Source organism: Manis pentadactyla, chromosome 3, assembly GCF_030020395.1.
Source record: "Manis pentadactyla isolate mManPen7 chromosome 3, mManPen7.hap1, whole genome shotgun sequence".
NCBI lineage: Eukaryota > Metazoa > Chordata > Mammalia > Pholidota > Manidae > Manis > Manis pentadactyla.
Window position 1 is genome coordinate 169,093,045 of NC_080021.1, and position 21,750 is coordinate 169,114,794.

Genomic DNA, 21,750 nt, shown 5'->3' on the forward strand with positions numbered 1-21,750 from the left:
CAAAGACATGCACAGAGTTAAAGTCAAGGGATGGAAAAAGATATTTCATGCAAACAACAGAGAGAAAAAAGCATGTGTTGCAGTACTAGGATCAGACAAAACAGACTTCAAAACAAAGAAAGTAACAAAAGCTAAAGAAGGACATCACATAATGATAAAGGGCTCAGTCCAACAAGAGGATATAACCATTATAAATATATATGCACCCAATACAGGAGCACCAACATATGTGAAACAAATACTAACAGAACTAAAGGAAGAAATAGAATGCAATGCATTCATTCTGGAAGAGTTCAACACACCACTCACTCCAAAGGACAGATCCACCAGACAGAAAATAAGTAAGGACACAGAGACACTGAACAACACACCAGAACAGATGGACCTAACAGACATCTACAGAACTCTACATCCAAAAAGCAACAGGATACACATTCTTCTCAAGTGCACATGGAACATTCTCCAGGATAGATCACATATTAGGCCACAAAAAGAGCCTCAGTAAATTCCAAAAGATAGAAATCCTACCAACCAACTTTTCAGACCACAAAGGCATAAATCTAGAAATAAACTGTACAAAGAAAACAAAAAGGCTCACAAACACATGGAGGCTTAACAACACGCTCCTAAATAATCAATGGATCAATGACCAAATCAAAATGGAGATCCAGCAATATATGGAAACAAACGACAACAACAACACAAAGCCCCAACTACTCTGGCATACAGCAAAAGCAGTCTTAAGAGGAAAGTATATAGCAATCCAGGCATATTTAAAGAAGGAAGAAAAATCCAAATGAATGCTCTAATGTCACAATTATCGAAATTGGAAAAAGAAGAACAAATGAAGCCTGAGGTCAGCAGAAGGAGGGACATAATAAAGATCAGAGGAGAAATAAATAAAATTGAGAAGAATAAAACACTAGCAAAAATCAATGAAACCAAGAGCTGATTCTTCGAGAAAATAAACAAAATAGATAAGCCTCTACCCAGACTTATTAAGAGGAAAAGAGAGTCAACACAAATCAACAGTATCAGAAATGAGAAAGGAAAAATCACGACGGACCCCACAGAAATACAAAGAATTATTAGAGAATACTATGAAAACCTATATGCTAACAAGCTGGGAAACCTAGGAGAAATGGACAACTTCCTAGAAAAATACAACCTTCCAAGACTGACCCAGAAAGAAACAGAAAATCTAAACAGACCAATTACCATCAATGAAATTGAAGCGGTTATCAAAAAACTACCCAAGAAAAAACCCCCAGGCCAGATGGATTTACCTCGGAATTTTATCAGACATACAGAGAAGACATAATACCCATTCTCCTTAAAGTTTTCCAAAAAATAGAAGCGGAGGGAAAACACCCAAAGTCATTCTATGAAGCCAACATCACCCTAATACCAAAACCAGGCAAAGACCCCACCAAAAAAGAAAACTAGAGACCAATATCCCTGATGAACGTAGATGCAAAAATACTCAACAAAATATTAGCAAACCGAATTCAAAAATACATCAAAAGGATCGTACACCATGACCAAGTGGGATTCATCCCAGGGATGCAAGGATGGTACAACATTCAAAAATCCATCAACATCATCCACCACATCAACAGAAAGAAAGACAAAACCACACGATCATCTCCATAGATGCTGAAAAAGCATTCAATAAAATTCAACATCCATTCATGATAAAAACTCTCAACAAAATGGGTATAGAGGGCAAGTACCTCAACATAATAAAGGCCATATATGATAAACCCACAGCCAACATCATACTGAACAGTGAAAAGCTGAAAGCTTTTCCTCTGCGATCGGGAACAAGACAGGGATGCCCACTATCCCGGGATGCCCACTATCCCCACTGTTATTCAACATAGTACTGGAGGTCCTAGCCATGGCAGTTAGACAAAACAAAGAAATACAAGGAATCCAGATTGGTAAAGAAGATGTTAAACTGTCCCTATTTGCAGATGCCATGATATTGTACATAAAAAACCCTAAAGACTCCACTCTGAAACTACTAGAGCTAATATCGGAATTCTTCAAAGTTGCAGGATACAAAATCAACACACAGAAATCTGTGGCTTTCCTATACACTAACAATAAACTAATAGAAAGAGGAATCAGGAAGACAATTCCATTCACAACTGCATCAAAAAGAATAAAATACCTAGGAATAAACCTAACCAAGGAACCACTATACCCTGAAAACTATAAGACACTCTTAAGAGAAATTAAAGAGGTCACTAACAAATAGAAACTCATCTCATGCTCTTGGCTAGGAAGAATTAGTATCATCAAAATGGCCATCCTGCCCAAAGCAATATACAGATTCGATGCACTCCCTATGAAATTACCAACAGCTTTCTTCAATGAACTGGAGCAAATAGTTCAAAAATTCATATGGAAACACCAAAGACCCCGAATACCCAAAGCAATCCTGAGAAGGAAGAATAAAGTGGGTGGGATCTCACTCCCCAACTTCAAGCTCTACTACAAAGCCACAGTAATCAAGACAATTTGGTACTGGCACAAGAACAGAGCCACAGACCAATGGAACAGAATAGAGACTCCAAACATTAACCCAAACATATATGGTCAACTAATATTCTATAAAGGGGCCATGGACATACAATGGAGAAATGACAGTCTCTTCAACAGATGGTGCTGGCAAAACTGGACAGCTACATGTAGGAGAATGAAACTGGATCACTGTCTAACCCCATACACAAAAGTAAATTCGAAATGGATCAAAGACTTGAATGTAAGTCATGAAACCATAAAACTCTTAGAAAAAAACATAGGCAAAAATCTCTTAGACATAAACATGAGTGACCTCTTCTTGAACATATCTCCCCGGGCAAGGGAAACAAATGCAAAAATGAACAAATGGGACTATATCAAGCTGAAAAGCTTCTGTACAGCAAAGGACACCATCAATAGAACAAAAAAAGGTATCCTACAGTATGGGAGAATATATTCGAAAATGACATATCTGATAAAGGGTTGACATCCAAAATACATAAAGAGCTCACCCACCTCAACAAACAAAAAGCAAATAATCCAATTAAAAAATGGGCAGAGGAGCTGAATAGACAGTGCTCTAAAGAAGAAATTCAGATGGCCAACAGACACATGAAAAGATGCTCCACATTGCTTGTCATCAGAGAAATGCAAATTAAAACCACAATGAGATATCACGTCACACCAGTAAGGATGGCTACCATCCAAAAGACAAACAACAACAAATGTTGGCGAGGCTGTGGAGAAAGGGGAACCCTCCTACACTGCTGGTGGGAATGTAAATTAGTTAAACCATTGTGGAAAGCAGTATGGAGGTTCCTCAAAATGCTCAAAATAGAAATACCATTTGACCCAGGAATTCCACTTCTAGGAATTTACCCTAATAATGCAGCAGACCAGTTTGAAAAAGACAGATGCACCCCTATGTTTATTGCAGCAGTATTTACAATAGCCAAGAAATGGAAGCAACCTAAATGTCCATCAGTAGATGATTGGATAAAGAAGAAGTGGTACATATACACAATGGAATATTACGCAGCCCTAAAAAAACAAATCCTACCATTCGCAACAACATGGATGGAGCTAGAGGGTATTATGCTCAGTGAAATAAGCCAGGCGGAGAAAGACAAGTACCAAATGATTTCACTCATATGTGGAGTATAAGAACAAAAGAAAACTGTAGGAACAAAACAGCAGCAGAAGCACAGAACCCAAGAATGGACTAATAGTTACCAAAGGGAAAGGGTCTGGGGAGGACAGGTGGGAAGGGAGGGATAAGGGTGGGAAGAAAAGAAAGGGGGCATTACGATTAGCATGTATAGTGTTGGTGGGGCACGGGGAGGGCTGTGCAACACAGAGAAGACAAGTAGTGATTCTACAGCATCTTACTATGTTGAAGGACAGTGACTGTGAACTTGGTGACAAGTAGTGATTTTACAGCATCTTACTATGTTGATGGACAGTGACTGTGAATGGGGATGTGGGGGGGACTTGGTGAAGGGGGAAGCCTGGTAAACATAATGTCCTTCATGTAATTGTAGATTAATGATACCAAAATAAAAAAATAAAAAAGTTAAAAAAAAAGACCAAATTTGAAAATTTAAAGAGTTGCATTTACCTATCTGTTCTCCTTCCTTCCTTTAATGCAAGAATAAATTTTCAATTTTTCCAAAATATTTTTGGGTAATTAGAAATAGTTATTCTAGTGATTATTTTGATATAGATTAATTTATGTAACATTTCCGTATTGTCTGTTGCCTCATTTTTTGGTGAGTCCATCTTTCCTAACTCAGGTTGTCTTTCACCATCCCTGGGAAACTCGAATCATGCAGAGTTGACAGCTTCTCTCTGATTTCATGGCGCTTTGTGCATGCCTCTGTGACTGCAAGCTCTTCCTTACTACATTTGGTTGTGGCCTGTCCTCTCCTAAAGACTAGCAGCTCATCAAGAGCCAAGACTGTCTATTTTCGTGATTATTGTATATATCTATATATTGTATATATCTCATTGCCTGGCACATAGGAAGTGCTTCACAAAATTTATCTAAACATTTAGTAAATAAATAACATATATTTATATTTAATATTAAATGCATATTAATATTAAATATTGTTTCATTTGGTCTTTGTAGCAACCCTGTAGATAGTCTAATAATGTTATTATTATTATTAATATTTACTGTTTTCTGATGGAGTTTTAATGGTTTGTAGTAGTATGTCAAAGGTCATATAAGTTAATTAGAAGAGCTAGAATTCAAACTTGAGTTTTATGGTTCTAAAGTCCATTTCTATCTAGTGTAAAGCTTTTTTCCCCCAGCCCCTTCTGTTTTTGAACTTTAGCAAACTATGTTTTATTTTTAATTTAATTTTCTGAAAAGGTAGAATAGTTCAAAAATCAAAACAATTTTTGAGAACTCTTGCTTTCACTCCTTTCTGTCCCATCCTTTTACTCTCTTGCCTGCTAGTTACTCTCATTTTTTTCCACTTGTTTACTCAAAATAAAGCGTACTACAGACCCCGATCTGGACTTAGCTCTTTTCAATATACATTAACAGTACACAGATAACTTGCTTTTCAAAAGTTGTTTTGCAGCCTTTTTACAGTTACATGTTATTCTTCATGGGAATGCACTTTGTTTATCTACTGTTGATGTGTACAGGGAATCTAATTTTTAAAATGTTTTATTAAGCAAAAGTATACTTCAAGTATAAAAGTTTAGAGATAGTAAAATGAACTTCCCAAGTACCATCCATCACTTCGACACTTATCCTCAGGTCAATCATGTTTTATCTATTATCCCTACTTACTCCCCACCACATTATTTTGAAGCAGATCCCAGTATTCATATTACTACCCCCAAAGATATTTTAGCCAATTAGTATTACTTGATAATAAAAGTTTTACTTTTCCACAGTAAGAAATCTCTAGGAATAAAAAGATCTGTTAAATTTCTTAGACTATAATGATGTTCATGTAATGATATTTCTCATAAGAGGGGAAGAATACTTCTCTTTAGTTTTCAGTAGCACTTAATTTATTACATTTTATAAAAGAGGTGTCCAAATGGATTAGAAGGTCAAAATTAAGCACTTTGACGGGCCAGGTTACATCCTATCAGCCTGTCCTTTTCCACAGGTAACTGTTCTTCCACCCCATCTCCCTTCCATTAAACATGTTAAGAAAGGAAATAAACTGTCTTCTGCTTATTTTTCTTTTTAAACCAGAGGAGAAAGAAAGAAGTGTTTGGATGAATGATAATCTGCTGTTGGTAAAGTATTCTACTCAATTTGAGATTAATACTAACATTTTCTAGCTTGCCTTAATTTCTTCTCTGTCATCTGATAGTTACGGATTCGAGACCTTGAAGGAGCTTTGCAGGTAGAAAAGGCCAGCCATGCAGAAGCTGTTGCTGATTTGGAAATAATCAAGAATGAATTCAAAGAAGTTGAAAGTGCCTGTGAGCGAGAAAAGCATAATGCACAGGAGAGCTTTGTAAAGCTAAGTTTGTAAGTGTAAAATTCTCTGAATATGGTTTATGAAACTTGTCTTAATATGAATGTGTAGTATTTTAGATACAGTTCCTTTTAATGGCAGTGATAGAATGGGGTAAAGGGCTTCATAGAACGTAACTATACTTCCCTGTGTAAGTAAATAAAGGAATGCTTTTTTAGATTTTGAAGTGTCACGGCTCTTCTAAATAGTTTCAGAAGGCAATTCTTACACGAGAAAGTAAATGTATAAACGTATTTTTGTATTGTATTTACTGATGTAATACAGCATTTTTAAAGGCCTTGATTTCTATGCTACCTAAAATGATCTATGTAAAGCTAGATAATGTTTGAGATTTTCTCAAACTGCAGAAATAATAGTAGTAGAACTAAATACTGCTATTAGTGGCTAGCATGCATTGTGGCTCACTTAGTGCTTAGCATTGTATGGCTTCATTTTATTTATGTAACACCCTACAGGTAGCTACTCTTTTTATCCCTGTTTTACTCATGTGAAATTGGGCTTAATGAGGGCAGGGAAACACAGCTAGTAAGTGGCAGAGTCAGGATCTTTTTTAATTCTAAAGCTTTCCATCTGGAACATTCTGTAAGATGCTTTAAGTTTGTAATTCTTCAATGTTTCCAGAAAAAAAGTCAAGGGCAAAATGCATACAACCATTGGTATGTGACATGATAATAGGTTGGTACATTAGAGTTTTGTATGTTTTTTTAATATTACTTTCTATTTATGACAAATAGATCATTGTTTTTCATTTACAGCATTATTACAAAGATTCCTTTAAAATACTTCATTTCACTTAAGGAGTGAGTTAAAACATTATTTAAATAATAGCAAAAATAATAAAGATGGCTATTGAAAAACTGAAGTCGAAAAAATATAAAATTTTTAATTTTGATTACCTTTATTAGTTATGTTTATAATATTTTAAACCAGTAATTCTGAACTGAATTTTCTTCCTTCCTTTAGGATGACCCCATCTTTCATTTCCCTTATGTAATATGACAGCCACTTCCATTGCAATTTTCTATACTATTAGAAGGCATGATAGGACATGAAGGATGATTGGATAAGTTATTCATTTTCTACCTGTACTTCTGAATCTTCTTCAGAATCTTCTTAAAAATATTTTAAAACCTTTTAGAGTCACAAACTTTCAAGTATTAATTTTTTAAAGTAGTACTAAGTTTTGGATAATGTATCCCAAAAGGCAATTTAGCAGATTAGGTCTTTGAGGTAAATCATACCTTTAATTTACAACTTTGGGAGCAGGAAGTTTTGGGGTTGGACATGGTTTTACCTGTTGGAAAGAACTGATTAGCAGTTGGTGGTAATGAGATTAGAGAGAAAATGCTGCCTGAACTTTGCCTGTGTTTACAGTTCTTAAGTTTCTGTTTCCTCCCAGGTAGATCTAGATAGGATCTTACTAAAAGGCAGAAGAAAGATGTGTGTGTTTTTCAGAGTTATAATTTTGGTCAACAGTTGCACAGTAATGAACATGCCTGCATGAATTATTTGAGATGCAATATATATGTATACATATATATTAGATGGATTATATATGTATAGTTAACATTTTATATATACTTATTTAAAATATTTATATTTAATATATAAATACAACATATTTGATTATACAGTTATAAATATATTACAAGTATATTTAAATATTAAATTTGTATATTTTAACTTAAAAAGTATGTATTTTAGAAGAGCTCAGCTAAGAATTTGATGACTGGCTCTTTTAACAAATATGTATATCTATCATACATATTTTAGATAGAATATATATGTTCTATATTTTTGTAATCAAATTATCCTAGTTATAAAATTTTTTTGTATCTAAAACTTGCAGTATGGAACTAAAACTTTTCAGTGGCCTTTTTATTTTAGAGTTTTCAGTATGTCAAGTCTTAGATGTGGCAATTGTACTGGGCAATGGTAAAGAGATCATGGTAATCCTAAAATCTGTTTTAAATTTAAATTTAACTTAAAACAAATACTATTCAAAGTTTTGATACTGAATGAACTGAGTCTATATTTATATCATTACACTCAATATTTAGGAGCTTCTTTATTTTTCTAAATTTATCATCTAAAAGTCTAAAAATAAGAAAAGTATCCTAATAGCAGTATTATCGTTTACATTCTCGGTCAGAGCCCTCAAATGGCTGTTTATTAAAAAAGCTTGTTACTGTTCTGAAATTCTTTGCTGAGCTCTCTGAAAATAAATAATAGAATGGGAATCCAGTAGGAAAGAAGGTGTCATAACTATAAGAAAGGGAGGTTTCCTTCTCACCTTCCCTTTCTCGCCTAAATCCCTCAACCTTCCAAGTCCTGACTCTTCTCTATTGGAGTTCAGAGCCAGGGGCTCCCATTAACCATCCTTTACTTCCTCCCTACTCCTGCCCCTTGGGTGGGCTGTTGGCAGATTAAAGAGAAAGGAATGTTGACTGTTCAGAGTAAGATCATGTGCCATTTAAAAATTGGCTGTATATTTGATTGTCACCCAAATGTAGGTAGTGTGGACTTCCTTATATTGAGTCACTCTATCTCCTGCACTGCAGCTTAAAAATTACAGGAAACAGGTCTACTATATTTATGAGGAAGATCTCAGATTAAAAACAGTGGCAACACTTTAGTTTGAATTGAAATGATGCATTTGGTGGCAGATTTTAAACTACTGCCTCCATCAAACTACTGCTTCCAAGCTGCCTCTCATCATACTTCCATACAAGAATGTAAATACAGCTTAATGCCAGCCTGAGCAAAATTTAAATGAGAAGGCAAATCCTTTGAAAATAAAATCTTGTGTTTTTACAGTGAATGTGAATGATATTTGATTTTTCTTGCATTTGGAATTTTCACGCTACCGCACCAGTCCCGCTTCCATGGGCATTCAGGAATAAAATGTTTGTTCCATTTGTAATGTTATACTTGCATTTGAATTGATAGGACTGTTTTCTGTCTTGAGTCAGTGTCTGAGCTAATTGAACTACAGTGGGTTTTGTTCATCAAAAATAATGGTGAGAACAAATCAGCACCAACCAAATCTATTTTGCTAATAGCCTTGGGCGTAATGAAATACCTGCTAACAAGAGAGGGAGGTCTTATGCCTTTAGAATATAAAAGTGTATGCTCCTGTTCATTTGAAAAAATGAAGTGGGCTTTTGGCATAAAAACAGAATAGATAATAATACATCTGTCATTTGTGTTAAGCTGTATAATGGGACGTGAAAAAAGCATATTTGAAAAACCTGCTCTAACACTTTAACTTTTCAGATTAGAAAGAGAGTATTTCTCCAAAAACAAGAAATTAAATGAAGAAATCGAGGAGCAGAAGAAAGTAATTACAGATCTTTCTAAGAGACTTCAGTATAATGAAAAAAGTTGCAGTGAATTACAGGAAGAACTTGTAATGGTAAGGATAAAAAAGAAAACCCTATGGCAGTTACTTTATTGGGTCAAATTTGATGTGTAACAGGTTTTTTTTTCCTCACTAGATGTCATGAGATACTAGTATGAAAGGAATTTTAGTGACATTGATATAAAATTTAGAAACTGGAGATAGTGATTGCAAAAAGATGTATATAATTAAACCTCACTTCTTTGGAATAAATGGGAAAACTAACTGAATTAGTGAAAACTCTGAATTAGAGAATGTTAAAGTTTTTTTTTTTTTTTTTAAATAATTATTTTTTATTGAAGGGTAGTTGACGCACAGTATTACATTACATTAGTTTCAAGTGTACAACACAGTGGTAGAACATTTATATACATAATTCTAGGTTCCAGCTATCACCCTACGAAGCTGTTACAATATCTTGACTATATTCCTTATGCTATACATTACATCCCGGTTACTTATTTATTTTACCATTGGAAGTCTGTCCTTTTTTTTTTTTTTTTGTGAGGGCATCTCTCATATTCATTGATCAAATGGTTGTTAACAACAATAAAATTCTGTATAGGGGAGTCAATGCTCAATGCACAATCATTAATCCACCCCAAGCCTAATTTTCATCAGTCTCCAATCTTCTGAGGCATAACAAACAAGTTCTTACATGTAGAACAAATTCTTACATAATGAATAAGTTACATAGTGAACAGTACAAGGGGAGTCATCACAGAAACTTTCGGTTTTGCTCATGCATTATGAACTCTAAACAGTCAGTTCAAATATGAATACTCATTTGGTTTTTATACTTGATTTATATGTGGATACCACATTTCTCTCTTTATTATTATTATTTTTAATAAAATGCTGAAGTGGTAGGTAGATACAAGATAAAGGTAGAAAACATAGTTTAGTGTTGTAAGAGAGCAAATGTAGATGATCAGGTGTGTGCCTGTAGACTATGTGTTAATCCAAGCTAGACCAGGGCAATAAAACATCCACGTATGCAGAAGATTTCTCTCAGAACAGAGGGGGTGAGGTTCTAAGCCTCACCTCTGTTGATCCCCAATTTCTCACCTGATGGCCCCCCTGCGACTGTGCCTGTCTTAGGTTGTTCCTCCCTTGAGGAATCTTACCCGTCTCTGGCTAACCAGTCATCTTCCGGGGCCATACAGGGAAATGTGAAGTTGGTAAGTGAGAGGGAAGCCTTATTGTTTGAAAAGGTTAGCTTTTTACTTCTTTGCATATTTATGCCCTGTGGCTTCTATGCCCAGCATTTGTCTTGAGGTATCTTTACCACTTGGAGGAGTTATGATACTCGGTAAATTTGATATGAGGCACGAATTCTATTTAAGGGTTGTAATTAGGAAGGAAGAAGAAAAGCTATAGAAGTAGCAGGCGGAAGAAAACATGGGAAGATTGATTATTTCTTTGACATATCTTCTTGTAGAGTAACTTCAGCATATATAGGTTTTAAGCTACTACTTAAATTGCGCACACACATTAACATAATAGGAGTATATTTACATAACCAAAGCATATCTGTAATTACCAGCCATCTCCGGTGAAACCAAGAAAACCATTAAGGCACCTTAGGCATTTGTGAAAACTTATCTATGATATGGTGGATATTGTCCAACTGAACTTGAACAGTCTGAGAGAAATCAGACAAAACAACCCATTCCTGGGGACTGTTCACATGCCATATGTTCTTTTAACAGTAAATAGTCTGTAGTTGTAAGAGTTTGGAGCGCTACAATTTGCACTTCTCCAAATTCTTGGTTGAGTTCCAACAGTATAGATCCAGTCAAATTTGTTGTTTTACTGTATGCACAGGCCAGCTTAGATATCTCCTTCCTCATTCCCATGGCAAGTCCAGGAACTGGTGGGATGAGTGCATCTACAGCTGTAGCAGTGCGTGGATCTTTGTTGGGGTTTTTTGATGATGATCTTCTGGCATGAGTCTTCCAGAGAGTGCAGATGTTGGAAGTTCTTTTTCATATCGTATCTTAGTTCATTTTTGGGGTAGCCCAATTAGGCTTTGATCCTCTGTATAAACACAAACAGACCCTTTGCCTACACTTTTATATGCCCTTTAAACCCTTGTGTAGAACTCGTTGGAGGTTACCACACAGGAACTGCCCTTTTTTTTTTTTTTCTGCTTTGTTTTTGGTATCACTAATCTACACTTACATGACGAATATTATGTTTACTAGGCTCTCCCCTATACCAGGTCTCCCCTATAAACCCTTTTACAGTCACTGTCCATCAGCATAGCAAAATGTTGTAGAATCACTACTTGCCTTCTCTGTGTTGTACAGCCCTCCCTTTTCTCCTACCCCCCATGTATGTTAATCTTAATACCCCTCTACTTCTCCCCCCCTTATCCCTCCCTACCCACCCATCCTCCCCAGTCCCTTTCCCTTTGGTACCTGTTAGTCCATTCTTGAGTTCTGTGATTCTGCTGCTGTTTTGTTCCTTCAGTTTTTCCTTTGTTCTTATATTCCACAGATAAGTGAAATCATTTGATATTTCTCTTTCTTTGCTTGGCTTGTTTCACTGAGCATAATACCCTCCAGCTCCATCCATGTTGCTGCAAATGATTGGATTTGCCCTTTTCTTATGGCTGAGTAGTATTCCATTGTGTATATGTACCACATCTTCTTTATCCATTCATCTATTGATGGACATTTAGGTTGCTTCCAATTCTTGGCTATTGTAAATAGTGCTGCAATAAACATAGGGGTGCATCTGTCTTTCTCAAACTTGATTGCTGCGTTCTTAGGGTAAATTCCTAGGAGTGCAATTCCTGGGTCAAATGGTAAGTCTGTTTTGAGCATTTTGATATACCTCCATACTGCTTTCCACAATGGTTGAACTAGTTTACATTCCCACCAGCAGTGTAGGAGGGTTCCCCTTTCTCCACAGCCTCGCCAACATTTGTTGTTGTTTGTCTTTTGGATGGCAGCCATCCTTACTGGTGTGAGGTGATACCTCATTGTAGTTTTAATTTGCATTTCTCTGATAATTAGCGATGTGGAGCATCTTTTCATGTGTCTGTTGGCCATCTGTATTTCTTTTTTGGAGAACTGTCTGTTCAGTTCCTCTGCCCATTTTTTAATTGGGTTATTTGTTTTTTGTTTGTTGAGGCGTGTGAGCTCCTTATATATTCTGGACGTCAAGCCTTTCTCGGATGTGTCATTTTCAAATATATTCTCCCATACTGTAGGGATCCTTCTTGTTCTGTTGATGGTGTTTTTTGCTGTACAGAAGCTTTTCAGCTTAATATAGTCCCACTTACTCATTTTTGCTGTTGTTTTCCTTGCCCGGGGAGATATGTTCAAGAAGAGGTCACTCATGTTTATGTCTAAGAGGTTTTCGCCTATGTTTTCTTCCAAGAGTTTAATGGTTTCATGGCTTACATTCAGGTCTTTGATCCATTTTGAGTTTACTTTTGTATATGGGGTTAGACAATGGTCCAGTTTCATTCTCCTACATGTAGCTGTCCAGTTTTGCCAGCACCACCTGTTGAAGAGACTGTCATTTCGCCATTGTATGTCCATGGCTCCTTTATCAAATATTAATTGACCATATATGTCTGGGTTAATGTCTGGATTCTCTAGTCTGTTCCATTGGTCTGTGGCTCTGCTCTTGTGCCAGTACCAAATTGTCTTGATTACTATGGCTTTATAGTAGAGCTTGAAGTTGGGGAGTGAGATCCCCAATACTTTATTCTTCTTTCTCAGGATTGCTTTGGCTATTCGGGGTCTTTTGTGTTTCCATATGAATTTTTGAATTATTTGTTCCAGTTCATTGAAGAATGTTGCTGGTAGTTTCATAGGGATTGCATCAAATCTGTATATTGCTTTGGGCAGGATGGCCATTTTAACGATATTAATTCTTCCTAGCCACGAGCAAGGGATGAGTTTCCATCTGTTAGTATCCCCTTTAATTTCTCTTAAGAGTGACTTGTAGTTTTCAGAGTATAAGTCTTTCACTTCTTTGGTTAGGTTTATTCCTAGGTATTTTATTTTTTTTGATGCAATTGTGAATGGAGTTGTTTTCCTGATTTCTCTTTCTGTTGGTTCATTGTTAGTATATAGGAAAGCCACAGATTTCTGTGTGTTGATTTTGTATCCTGCAACTTTGCTGTATTCCGATATCAGTTCTAGTAGTTTTGGGGTGGAGTCTTTAGGGTTTTTTATGTACAGTATCATGTCATCTGCAAATAGTGACAGTTTCACTTCTTCTTTACCAATCTGGATTCCTTGTATTTCTTTATTTTGTCTGATTGCCGTGGCTAGGACCTCCAGTACTATGTTAAATAACAGTGGAGAGAGTGGGCATCCCTGTCTAGTTCCCGATCTCAGAGGAAATGCTTTCAGCTTCTCGCTGTTCAATATAATGTTGGCTGTGGGTTTATCATAGATGGCCTTTATTATGTTGAGGTACTTGCCCTCTATTCCCATTTTGCTGAGAGTTTTTAACATGAATGGATGTTGAAGTTTGTCAAATGCTTTTTCAGCATCTATGGAGATGATCATGTGGTTTTTGTCTTTCTTTTTGTTGATGTGGTGGATGATGTTGATGGACTTTCGAATGTTGTACCATCATTGCATCCCTGGGATGAATACCACTTGGTCATGGTGTATGATCCTTTTGATGTATTTTTGAATTTGGTTTGCTAATATTTTGTTGAGTATTTTTGCATCTACGTTCATCAGGGATATTGGTCTGTAGTTTTCTTTTTTGGTGGGGTCTTTGCCTGGTTTTGGTATTAGGGTGATGTTAGCTTCATAGAATGAGTTTGGGAGTATCCCGTCCTCCTCTATTTTTTGGAAAACTTTAAGGAGAATGGGTATTATGTCTTCCCTGTATGTCTGATAAAATTCTGAGGTAAATCCATCTGGCCCGGGGGTTTTGTTCTTTGGTAGTTTTTGGATTACCGCTTCAATTTCGTTGCTGGTAATTGGTCTGTTTAGATTTTCTGTTTCTTCCTGGGTCAATCTTGGAAATTTATATTTTTCTAGGAAGTTGTCCATTTCTCCTAGGTTTCCCAGCTTGGTAGCATATAGGTTTTCATAGTAGTCTCCAATGATTCTTTGCATTTCCGTGGGGTCCGTCGTGATTTTTCCTTTCTCGTTTCTGATACTGTTGATTTGTGTTGACTCTCTTTTCTTCTTAATAAGTCTGGCTAGAGGCTTATCTATTTTGTTTATTTTCTCGAAGAACCAGCTCTTGGTTTCATTGATTTTTGCAATTGTTTTATTCTTCTCAATTTTATTTATTTCTTCTCTGATCTTTATTATGTCCCTCCTTCTGCTGACCTTAGGCCTCATCTGTTCTTCTTTTTCCAATTTCGATAATTGTGACATTAGACCATTCATTTGGGATTGCTCTTCCTTTTTTAAATATGCTTGGATTGCTATATACTTTCCTCTTAAGACTGCTTTTGCTGTGTCCCACAGAAGTTGGGGCTTAGTGTTGTTGTTGTCATTTGTTTCCATATATTGCTGGATCTCCATTTTGATTTGGTCATTGATCCATTGATTATTTAGGAGCGTGTTGTTAAGCCTCCATGTGTTTGTGAGCCTCTTTGCTTTCTTTGTACAGTTTATTTCTAGTTTTATGCCTTTGTGTTCTGAAAAGTTGGTTGGTAGGATTTCAATCTTTTGGAATTTTCTGAGGCTCTTTTTGTGGCCTAGTATGTGGTCTATTTTGGAGAATGTTCCATGTGCACTTGAGAAGAATGTATATCCTGCTGCTTTTGGATGTAGAGTTCTATAGATGTCTATTAGGTCCATCTGCTCTACTGTGTTGTTCAGTGCTTCCGTGTCCTTACTTATTTTCTGCCCAGTGGATCTATCCTTTGGGGTGAGTGGTGTGTTGAAGTCTCCTAGAATGAATGCATTGCAGTCTATATCCCCCTTTAGTTCTGTTAGTATTTGTTTCACATATGCTGGTGCTCCTGTGTTGGGTGCATATATATTTAGAATGGTTATATCCTCTTGTTTGACTGAGCCCTTTATCATTATGTAGTGTCCTTCTTTATCTCTTGTTACTTTCTTTGTTTTGAAGTCTATTTTGTCTGATATTAGTACTGCAACCCCTGCTTTCTTCTCACTGTTGTTTGCTTGAAATATGTTTTTCCATCCCTTGACTTTTAGTCTGTACATGTCTTTGGGTTTGAGGTGAGTTTCTTGTAAGCAGCATATAGATGGGTCTTGCTTTTTTATCCATTCTTTACTCTGTGTCTTTTGATTGGTGCATTCAACCCATTAACATTTAGGGTGACTATTGAAAGATATGTACTTATTGCCATTGCAGGCTTTAAATTCGTGGTTACCAAAGGTTCAAGGTTAGCCTCTTTAGTATCTTACTGCCTAACTTAGCTTGCTTATTGAGCTGTTATATACACTATCTGGAGATTCTTTTCTTCTCTCCCTTCTTGTTCCTCCTCCTCGATTCTTCATATGTTGGGTGTTTTGTGCTGTGCTCTTTCTAGGAGTGCTCCCATCTAGAGCAGTCCCTGTAAGATGTTCTGTAGAGGTGGTTTGTGGAAAGCAAATTCCCTCAGCTTTTGTTTGTCTGGGAATTGTTTAATCCCACCGTCATATTTGAATGATAGTCGTGCTGGATACAGTATCCTTGGTTCAAGGCCCTTCTGTTTCATTGTATTAAATATATCATGCCATTCTCTTCTGGCCTGTAGGGTTTCTGTTGAGAAATCTGACGTTAGCCTGATGGGTTTCCCTTTATAGGTGACCTTTTTATCTCTAGCTGCCTTTAACACTCTTTCCTTGTCCTTGATCTTTGCCATTTTAATTATTATGTGTCTTGGTGTTGCCCTTCTTGGATCATTTCTGTTGGGGGTTCTGTGTATTTACGTGGTCTGTTCGATTACTTCCTCCCCCAGTGTGGGGAAGTTTTCAGCAATTATTTCTTCTAAGATACTTACCATCTCTTTTCCTCTCTCTTCTTCTTCTGGGACCCCTGTAATACGGATATTGTTCCTTTTGTATTGGTCACACAGTTCTCTTAATATTGTTTCATTCCTGGAGATCCTTTTGTCTCTCTCTATGTCAGCTTCTATGCGTTCCTGTTCTCTGATTTCAATTCCATCAATGGCCTCTTGCATTCTATCCATTCTGCTTATAAACCCTTCCAGAGTTTGTTTCATTTCTGCGATCTCCTTTCTGGCATCTGTGATCTCCCTCCGGACTTCATCCCATTTCTCTTGCGTATTTCTCTGCGTCTCTGTCAGCATGTTTATGATTCTTATTTTGAATTCTTTTTCAGGGAGACTGGTTAGGTCTGTCTCCTTCTCTGGTGTTGTCTCTGTGATCTTTGTCTGCCTGTAGCTTTGCCTTTTCATGGTGATAGGAATAGTGTGCAGAACTGGGACGAGTGACGGCTGGAAGGACTTCCTTTCTTGTTGGTTTGTGGCCCTCCTCTCCTGGGAGAACAGCGGCCTCTAGTGGCTTGTGCTGCGCAGCTGCGCGCAGACAGGGTTTCTGCTTCCTGCCCGGCTGCTATGGAGTTAATCTCCGCTGTTGCTGTGGGCGTGGCCTGGCTCGGGCAGCTACTCCAAAGTGGTGGAGTTGCGTTGGAGCAGGAGCGGCTAGGAGGCTATTTATCTCCGTAAGGGGCCTCCCTGCTCCCTGCAGCCCAGGGGTTAGGGTGCCCAGAGATCCCGGATTCCCTACCTCTGGATTACGTGACCCGCCCTGCCTCTTTAAGACTTCCAAAAAACACCCGCCAAAACAAAACAACGCCCACCAAAAAAAAAAGAAAAAAAATTTTTTTAATAAAAAAAAACCAAAAAAACAGTTTTTAATTAAAAAAAAAAAAAAAAAAGGTGGTCGTTCGTTTTTCTTTATTCTCCTGTCCCAGCCTCAGGCCTCTGCTCACTGGTCTTTCTACCCAGTTTCCCTAGTATTGGGGTCCCTATCCCTTTAAGACTTCCAAAAAGCGCTCGCCAAAACAAAACAGCAAAAAAGCAAAACAAAATGGTCGCGCGCTTTTCTTATGCCCTCTGTCGCCCAGCCTCCAGTGCCTGCTCACTGTTCTTGCTGCCCTGTTTTCCTAGTATCGAGCGACCTGCACTCTGGCCCGGATGGCTGGGGCTGGGTGTTCGGCAGTCCTGGGCTCCGTCTCCCTCCCGCTCTGCCTGTTCTTCTCCCGCTGGGAGCTGGGGGGAGGGGCGCTCGGCTCCCGCGGGGCCGGGGCTTGTATCTTACCCCCTTCGCGAGGCGCTGAGTTCTCTCAGGTGCGGATGTGGTCTGGATATTGTCCTGTGTCCTCTGGTCTTTATTCTAGGAAGGGTTGTCTTTGTTATATTTTCATATATATATGTTGTTTTGGGAGGAGATTTCCGCTGCTCTACTCACGCCGCCATCTTCTGCCCCTCTCTCGAGAATGTTAAAGTTTTTTCAGGTGTTTTTCTTTTCTTTGTGCATGCGTAGCAGTGTTAGTTAGGTGAAGGGGAATCTGAGGTTTATAATCAATAGATCTAGTGATTTAAAAACTCCCTTTTATAATCATTTGCACCTGATCATTCTGTCTCCATTCTCCAATAACTAGCTTTCACAGCATCACCAAATTTATCTGTCTGAATATTGATCTGATCTTGTCACCATCCTGTTTAAAAAAAAGCATCAATGTCTCCTTGTTTTCAGAATGCAGTCCAACTTCTTGTCATGTAATCCAAGGTGCTTTGCTTTTCACCTCCATGTTCACTTTCCCAGCTTCTTTGGTCATTGCCCTCTATCTTGCTTCAGCCACTTTAGAGCATTCTTGGTTTCCTAAACTGTTCTTGGCTTTTTTATTTTCAAATCTTGCTTTTGTTTAGCCTATTCCTTTTTTTGACCCACACTGACTGAAATGCTCCTTCTTTTCCATTAACAAATTTCCATGTATCCTGTAATGCCCTGCTCTGATACCTCACGATCTGTGATTATTGAAAACACTATTACTTTAAATAATGTTTTTCTGTTTATGAAAAATTCATCTATCACTTTTCCTAAATAATTTTTTCTTGTATATATATATTTCCCAATAGATTAGTGGCCTTTGAGTGGGGTGTTCTTCAAAATTTCTCCATGAAGAGGTACCTATCAAAAAAAATTCTAAACCATAAAAATGGAATTTTTCTAGTTCTGCATCCTCAACGTCTGGCTATAATTTTTGCTCTGAATTCATAATTGTTTTTGACTGAAGAGAAAATGACTTGAGGGAGCTTTTACCCTTTGCTTTTGGAAATGAAACTTTGTTTTAATGATATCCCATGATCCTATGTACCCTGGTTGTCTTTTCCACAGTTATGTTTCTTTTGAACATAATTTTCTATCAATATTTTATAGAGTAAAGATGGGAAGCATAGATTACCTACAGGTCATTTTTCTCTCCCTTTGAGGTAGCAGGTTGTTTTCCAGGTTAGAATCATGTTCATGGCCATTATTCAAGTCTTAATTTTGTCTTTTACATTGCAAGAGAAAATTAAAACCATCTTCCTCTGTAGGTTTACTAGTGAGATCAAGGTAGTATTAATAATGTGCAAAGGCTTCAGGAAGTTTTGTGACTTAAAAATAACAGTTTTGTAAGTTAGTTTAGCATAGCCTTTTAGAGCTAGAAGAGGCCTTAGAGATGATCTGGGTCAGGATACACAAAGTATTAAAAACCATTTGGAAAGTGGTAGCTCCCCCACCCTTTTCAAGAAATATAGTACAACTATAGAACATAGTTTTGAGCAAGTCCAACCTGGATATGTTGAGTCCTTTGTTGGTATTTAAGAAATGTGAACCCGGATGTCTTTGATTGTATTTTTATATTAGTTTAATTCTTCCTGTTCAGTGTATGAATTGAAAAGATAATGATTAGCAAATGAATGGTATATTATTATTATTATTATTACTATTATTAATGTTACAGAGTATATTTTCAACATAGAATATCTAAGGATTTAACACAATTATTTTTATCTTCTATGTTACATACTGTTGAATTTGACTTTTAAAGTTTCGATTAAGATTGAACTATTAATTTCAAAATCTATAGATTTAATAATGATTTAGTCAACTACTAAGTAAAACTGAATTTCTAGTTTAAACTGCTTAGTTTTCATGCTTATTAAAGTCCATCAGAGGCTCAACAGATCCAGCTGGGTATTTCAGTAATTACTCTTCTGCTTTGCTTGAAGCAGGGGAGCTATCTTTTCAAATTGGTATTAGGATTTGCTTTGTGCTTTCTACAATGAGGTTTTTTTAAGTCCATCATTTCTTGAGATTTGTTTTACTGCCACTCAGTAATATTTAGTTAGAGCTCTAGGAGAGATCATATATTGAAAAGGGAATTCTAGATCTCATGAGGTTTTGCTCAAAGAATATTTTATTCTCTAAAGAACTTATGGTTGAAAATGGTCAAGTGTATATTTTTTCCCCGTACTTTGGGGGGCTTCACTGATTATATAATAGTAATGATTGCTGGCACTAGGTAGGCTTTTGGAAAGTGCTTTGATTGCTATATTTTGTGGTAAAGTTAATGTTTTTTTTCCCCCTTTTTTTAAATTAAGGTATCAGTGATATACACTCTTATGAAGGTTTCACATTAAAAACATTGTAGTTACTACATTCACCCATGTTATCAGGTCCCCCCCCATACCCCATTGAAGTCACTGTCCATCAGTGTAGTAAGATGCCACAGAGTCACTACTTTTCTTCTCTGTGCTACACTGTATTCCCTGTGACCTCCTCCAACACCATGTGTAACAATCATAATACCCCTCAATCCCCTTCTCCCTCTCCCTCCTCCACCCCTCCCCTTTGGTAACTACTAGTCCCTTCTTAGAGTCTTTGAGTCTGCTGCAGTTTTGTTCCTTCAGTTTTGCTTTGTTGTTATACTCCACAAATGAGGGAAATCTAAAGTTAATGTTTCTTGATAATATTTTTGCTTCAAATCTGTTAGGTTTGTTTTTAGAAGGACATATTTCTGAATTTGCATTCTAAATCAGTGGGTTAATAAATACTCTATTATGAATTTTTACTAAACAGTTATTGATTGTTGCTTTTCACCCAGAATGGAGTGTTGACATAAGCATTTTTTTTTTGCTAATATAAACATCACTTTCTGTCTTTCTTAGTGGCCCTTAAAATTTTCTTTTTTTTTACCAAGAATGTAGTGTTTTTTAAAATTATTTATCTATTTATTTATTTACTTAATTTTTTTATTTTTTGATATCATTAATATACACTTACATGAACAATGTTGTGGTTACTAGATTCTCCCCATTATCAAGTCCCCACCACATACTCCATTACAGTCACTGTCCATCAGCATAGTAAGATGCTATAGAGCCACTACTTGTCTTCTCTGTGCTATACTTCCTTCCCCATGCCCCCCCATATTATGTGTGCTAATCATAATGCCCCTAAATCCCTCCCTTTCCCCCCACCCTCTCCAGTCCCTTTCTCTTTGGTAACTGTTAGTCCATTTTTGAGTTCTCTAAGTCTGCTGCTGTTTTGTTCCTTCAGTTTTTTACTTTGTTGTTATACTCCACAGATGAGTGAAATCATTTGGTACTTGTCTTTCTCAGTCTGGCTTACTTCACTGAGCATAATGTCCTCTAGCTCCATCCATGTTGTTTCAAATGGTAGGATTTGTTTTCTTCTTATGACTGAATAATATTCCATTGTGCATATGTACTATATCTTCTTTATCCATTCATCTACTGATGGACACTTAGGTTGCTTCCATTTCTTGGCTATTGTAAATACTGCTGCGATAAACATAGGGGTGCATCTGTCTTTTTCAAACTGGTCTGCTGCATTGTTAGGGTAAATTCCTAAGAGTGAAATTCCTGGGTCAAATGATATTTCTATTTTGAGTTTTTTGAGGAACCTCCATACTGCTTTCCACAACGGCTGAACTAATTAACATTCCCACCAGCAGTGTAGGAGGGTTCCCCTTTCTCCACAACCTCGCCAACATTTGTTGTTGTTTGTCTTTTGGATGGGTGGTGTGAGGTGATATCTCATTGTGGTTTTAATTTGCATTTCTCTGATGATTAGTGATGTGGAGCATCTTTTCATGTGTCTGTTGGCCATCTGAATTTCTTCTTTGGAGAAGTGTCTGTTCAGATTTTGTGCCCATTTTTTAACTGGGCTATTTGATTTTTGTTTGTTGAGGTGCATGAGCTCTTTGTATACTTGTGATGTCAACCTCTTATCAGATATGTCATTTATGAATGTATTCTCCCATACTGTAGGATGTCTTTTTGTTCTACTGATGGTTTCCTTTGCTGTACAGAAGGTTTTTAGTTTG

At 36.9% G+C, this 21,750-nt stretch overlaps 1 protein-coding gene across 5 annotated transcripts in view; it reads left to right on the plus strand.

The window, feature by feature from the left end:
• CCDC171 (coiled-coil domain containing 171) overlaps window positions 1-21,750 on the plus strand; it is a 369,406-nt gene that overhangs the window by 108,284 nt on the left and 239,372 nt on the right. For all 5 annotated transcript variants that reach the window (XM_057498705.1, XM_057498704.1, XM_057498703.1 and 2 more), the window contains 2 exons: window positions 5,874-6,034; window positions 9,318-9,456. In XM_057498705.1, the coding sequence (XP_057354688.1) occupies window positions 5,874-6,034; window positions 9,318-9,456 (300 nt within the window). The remainder of the gene's footprint in view (window positions 1-5,873; window positions 6,035-9,317; window positions 9,457-21,750) is intronic.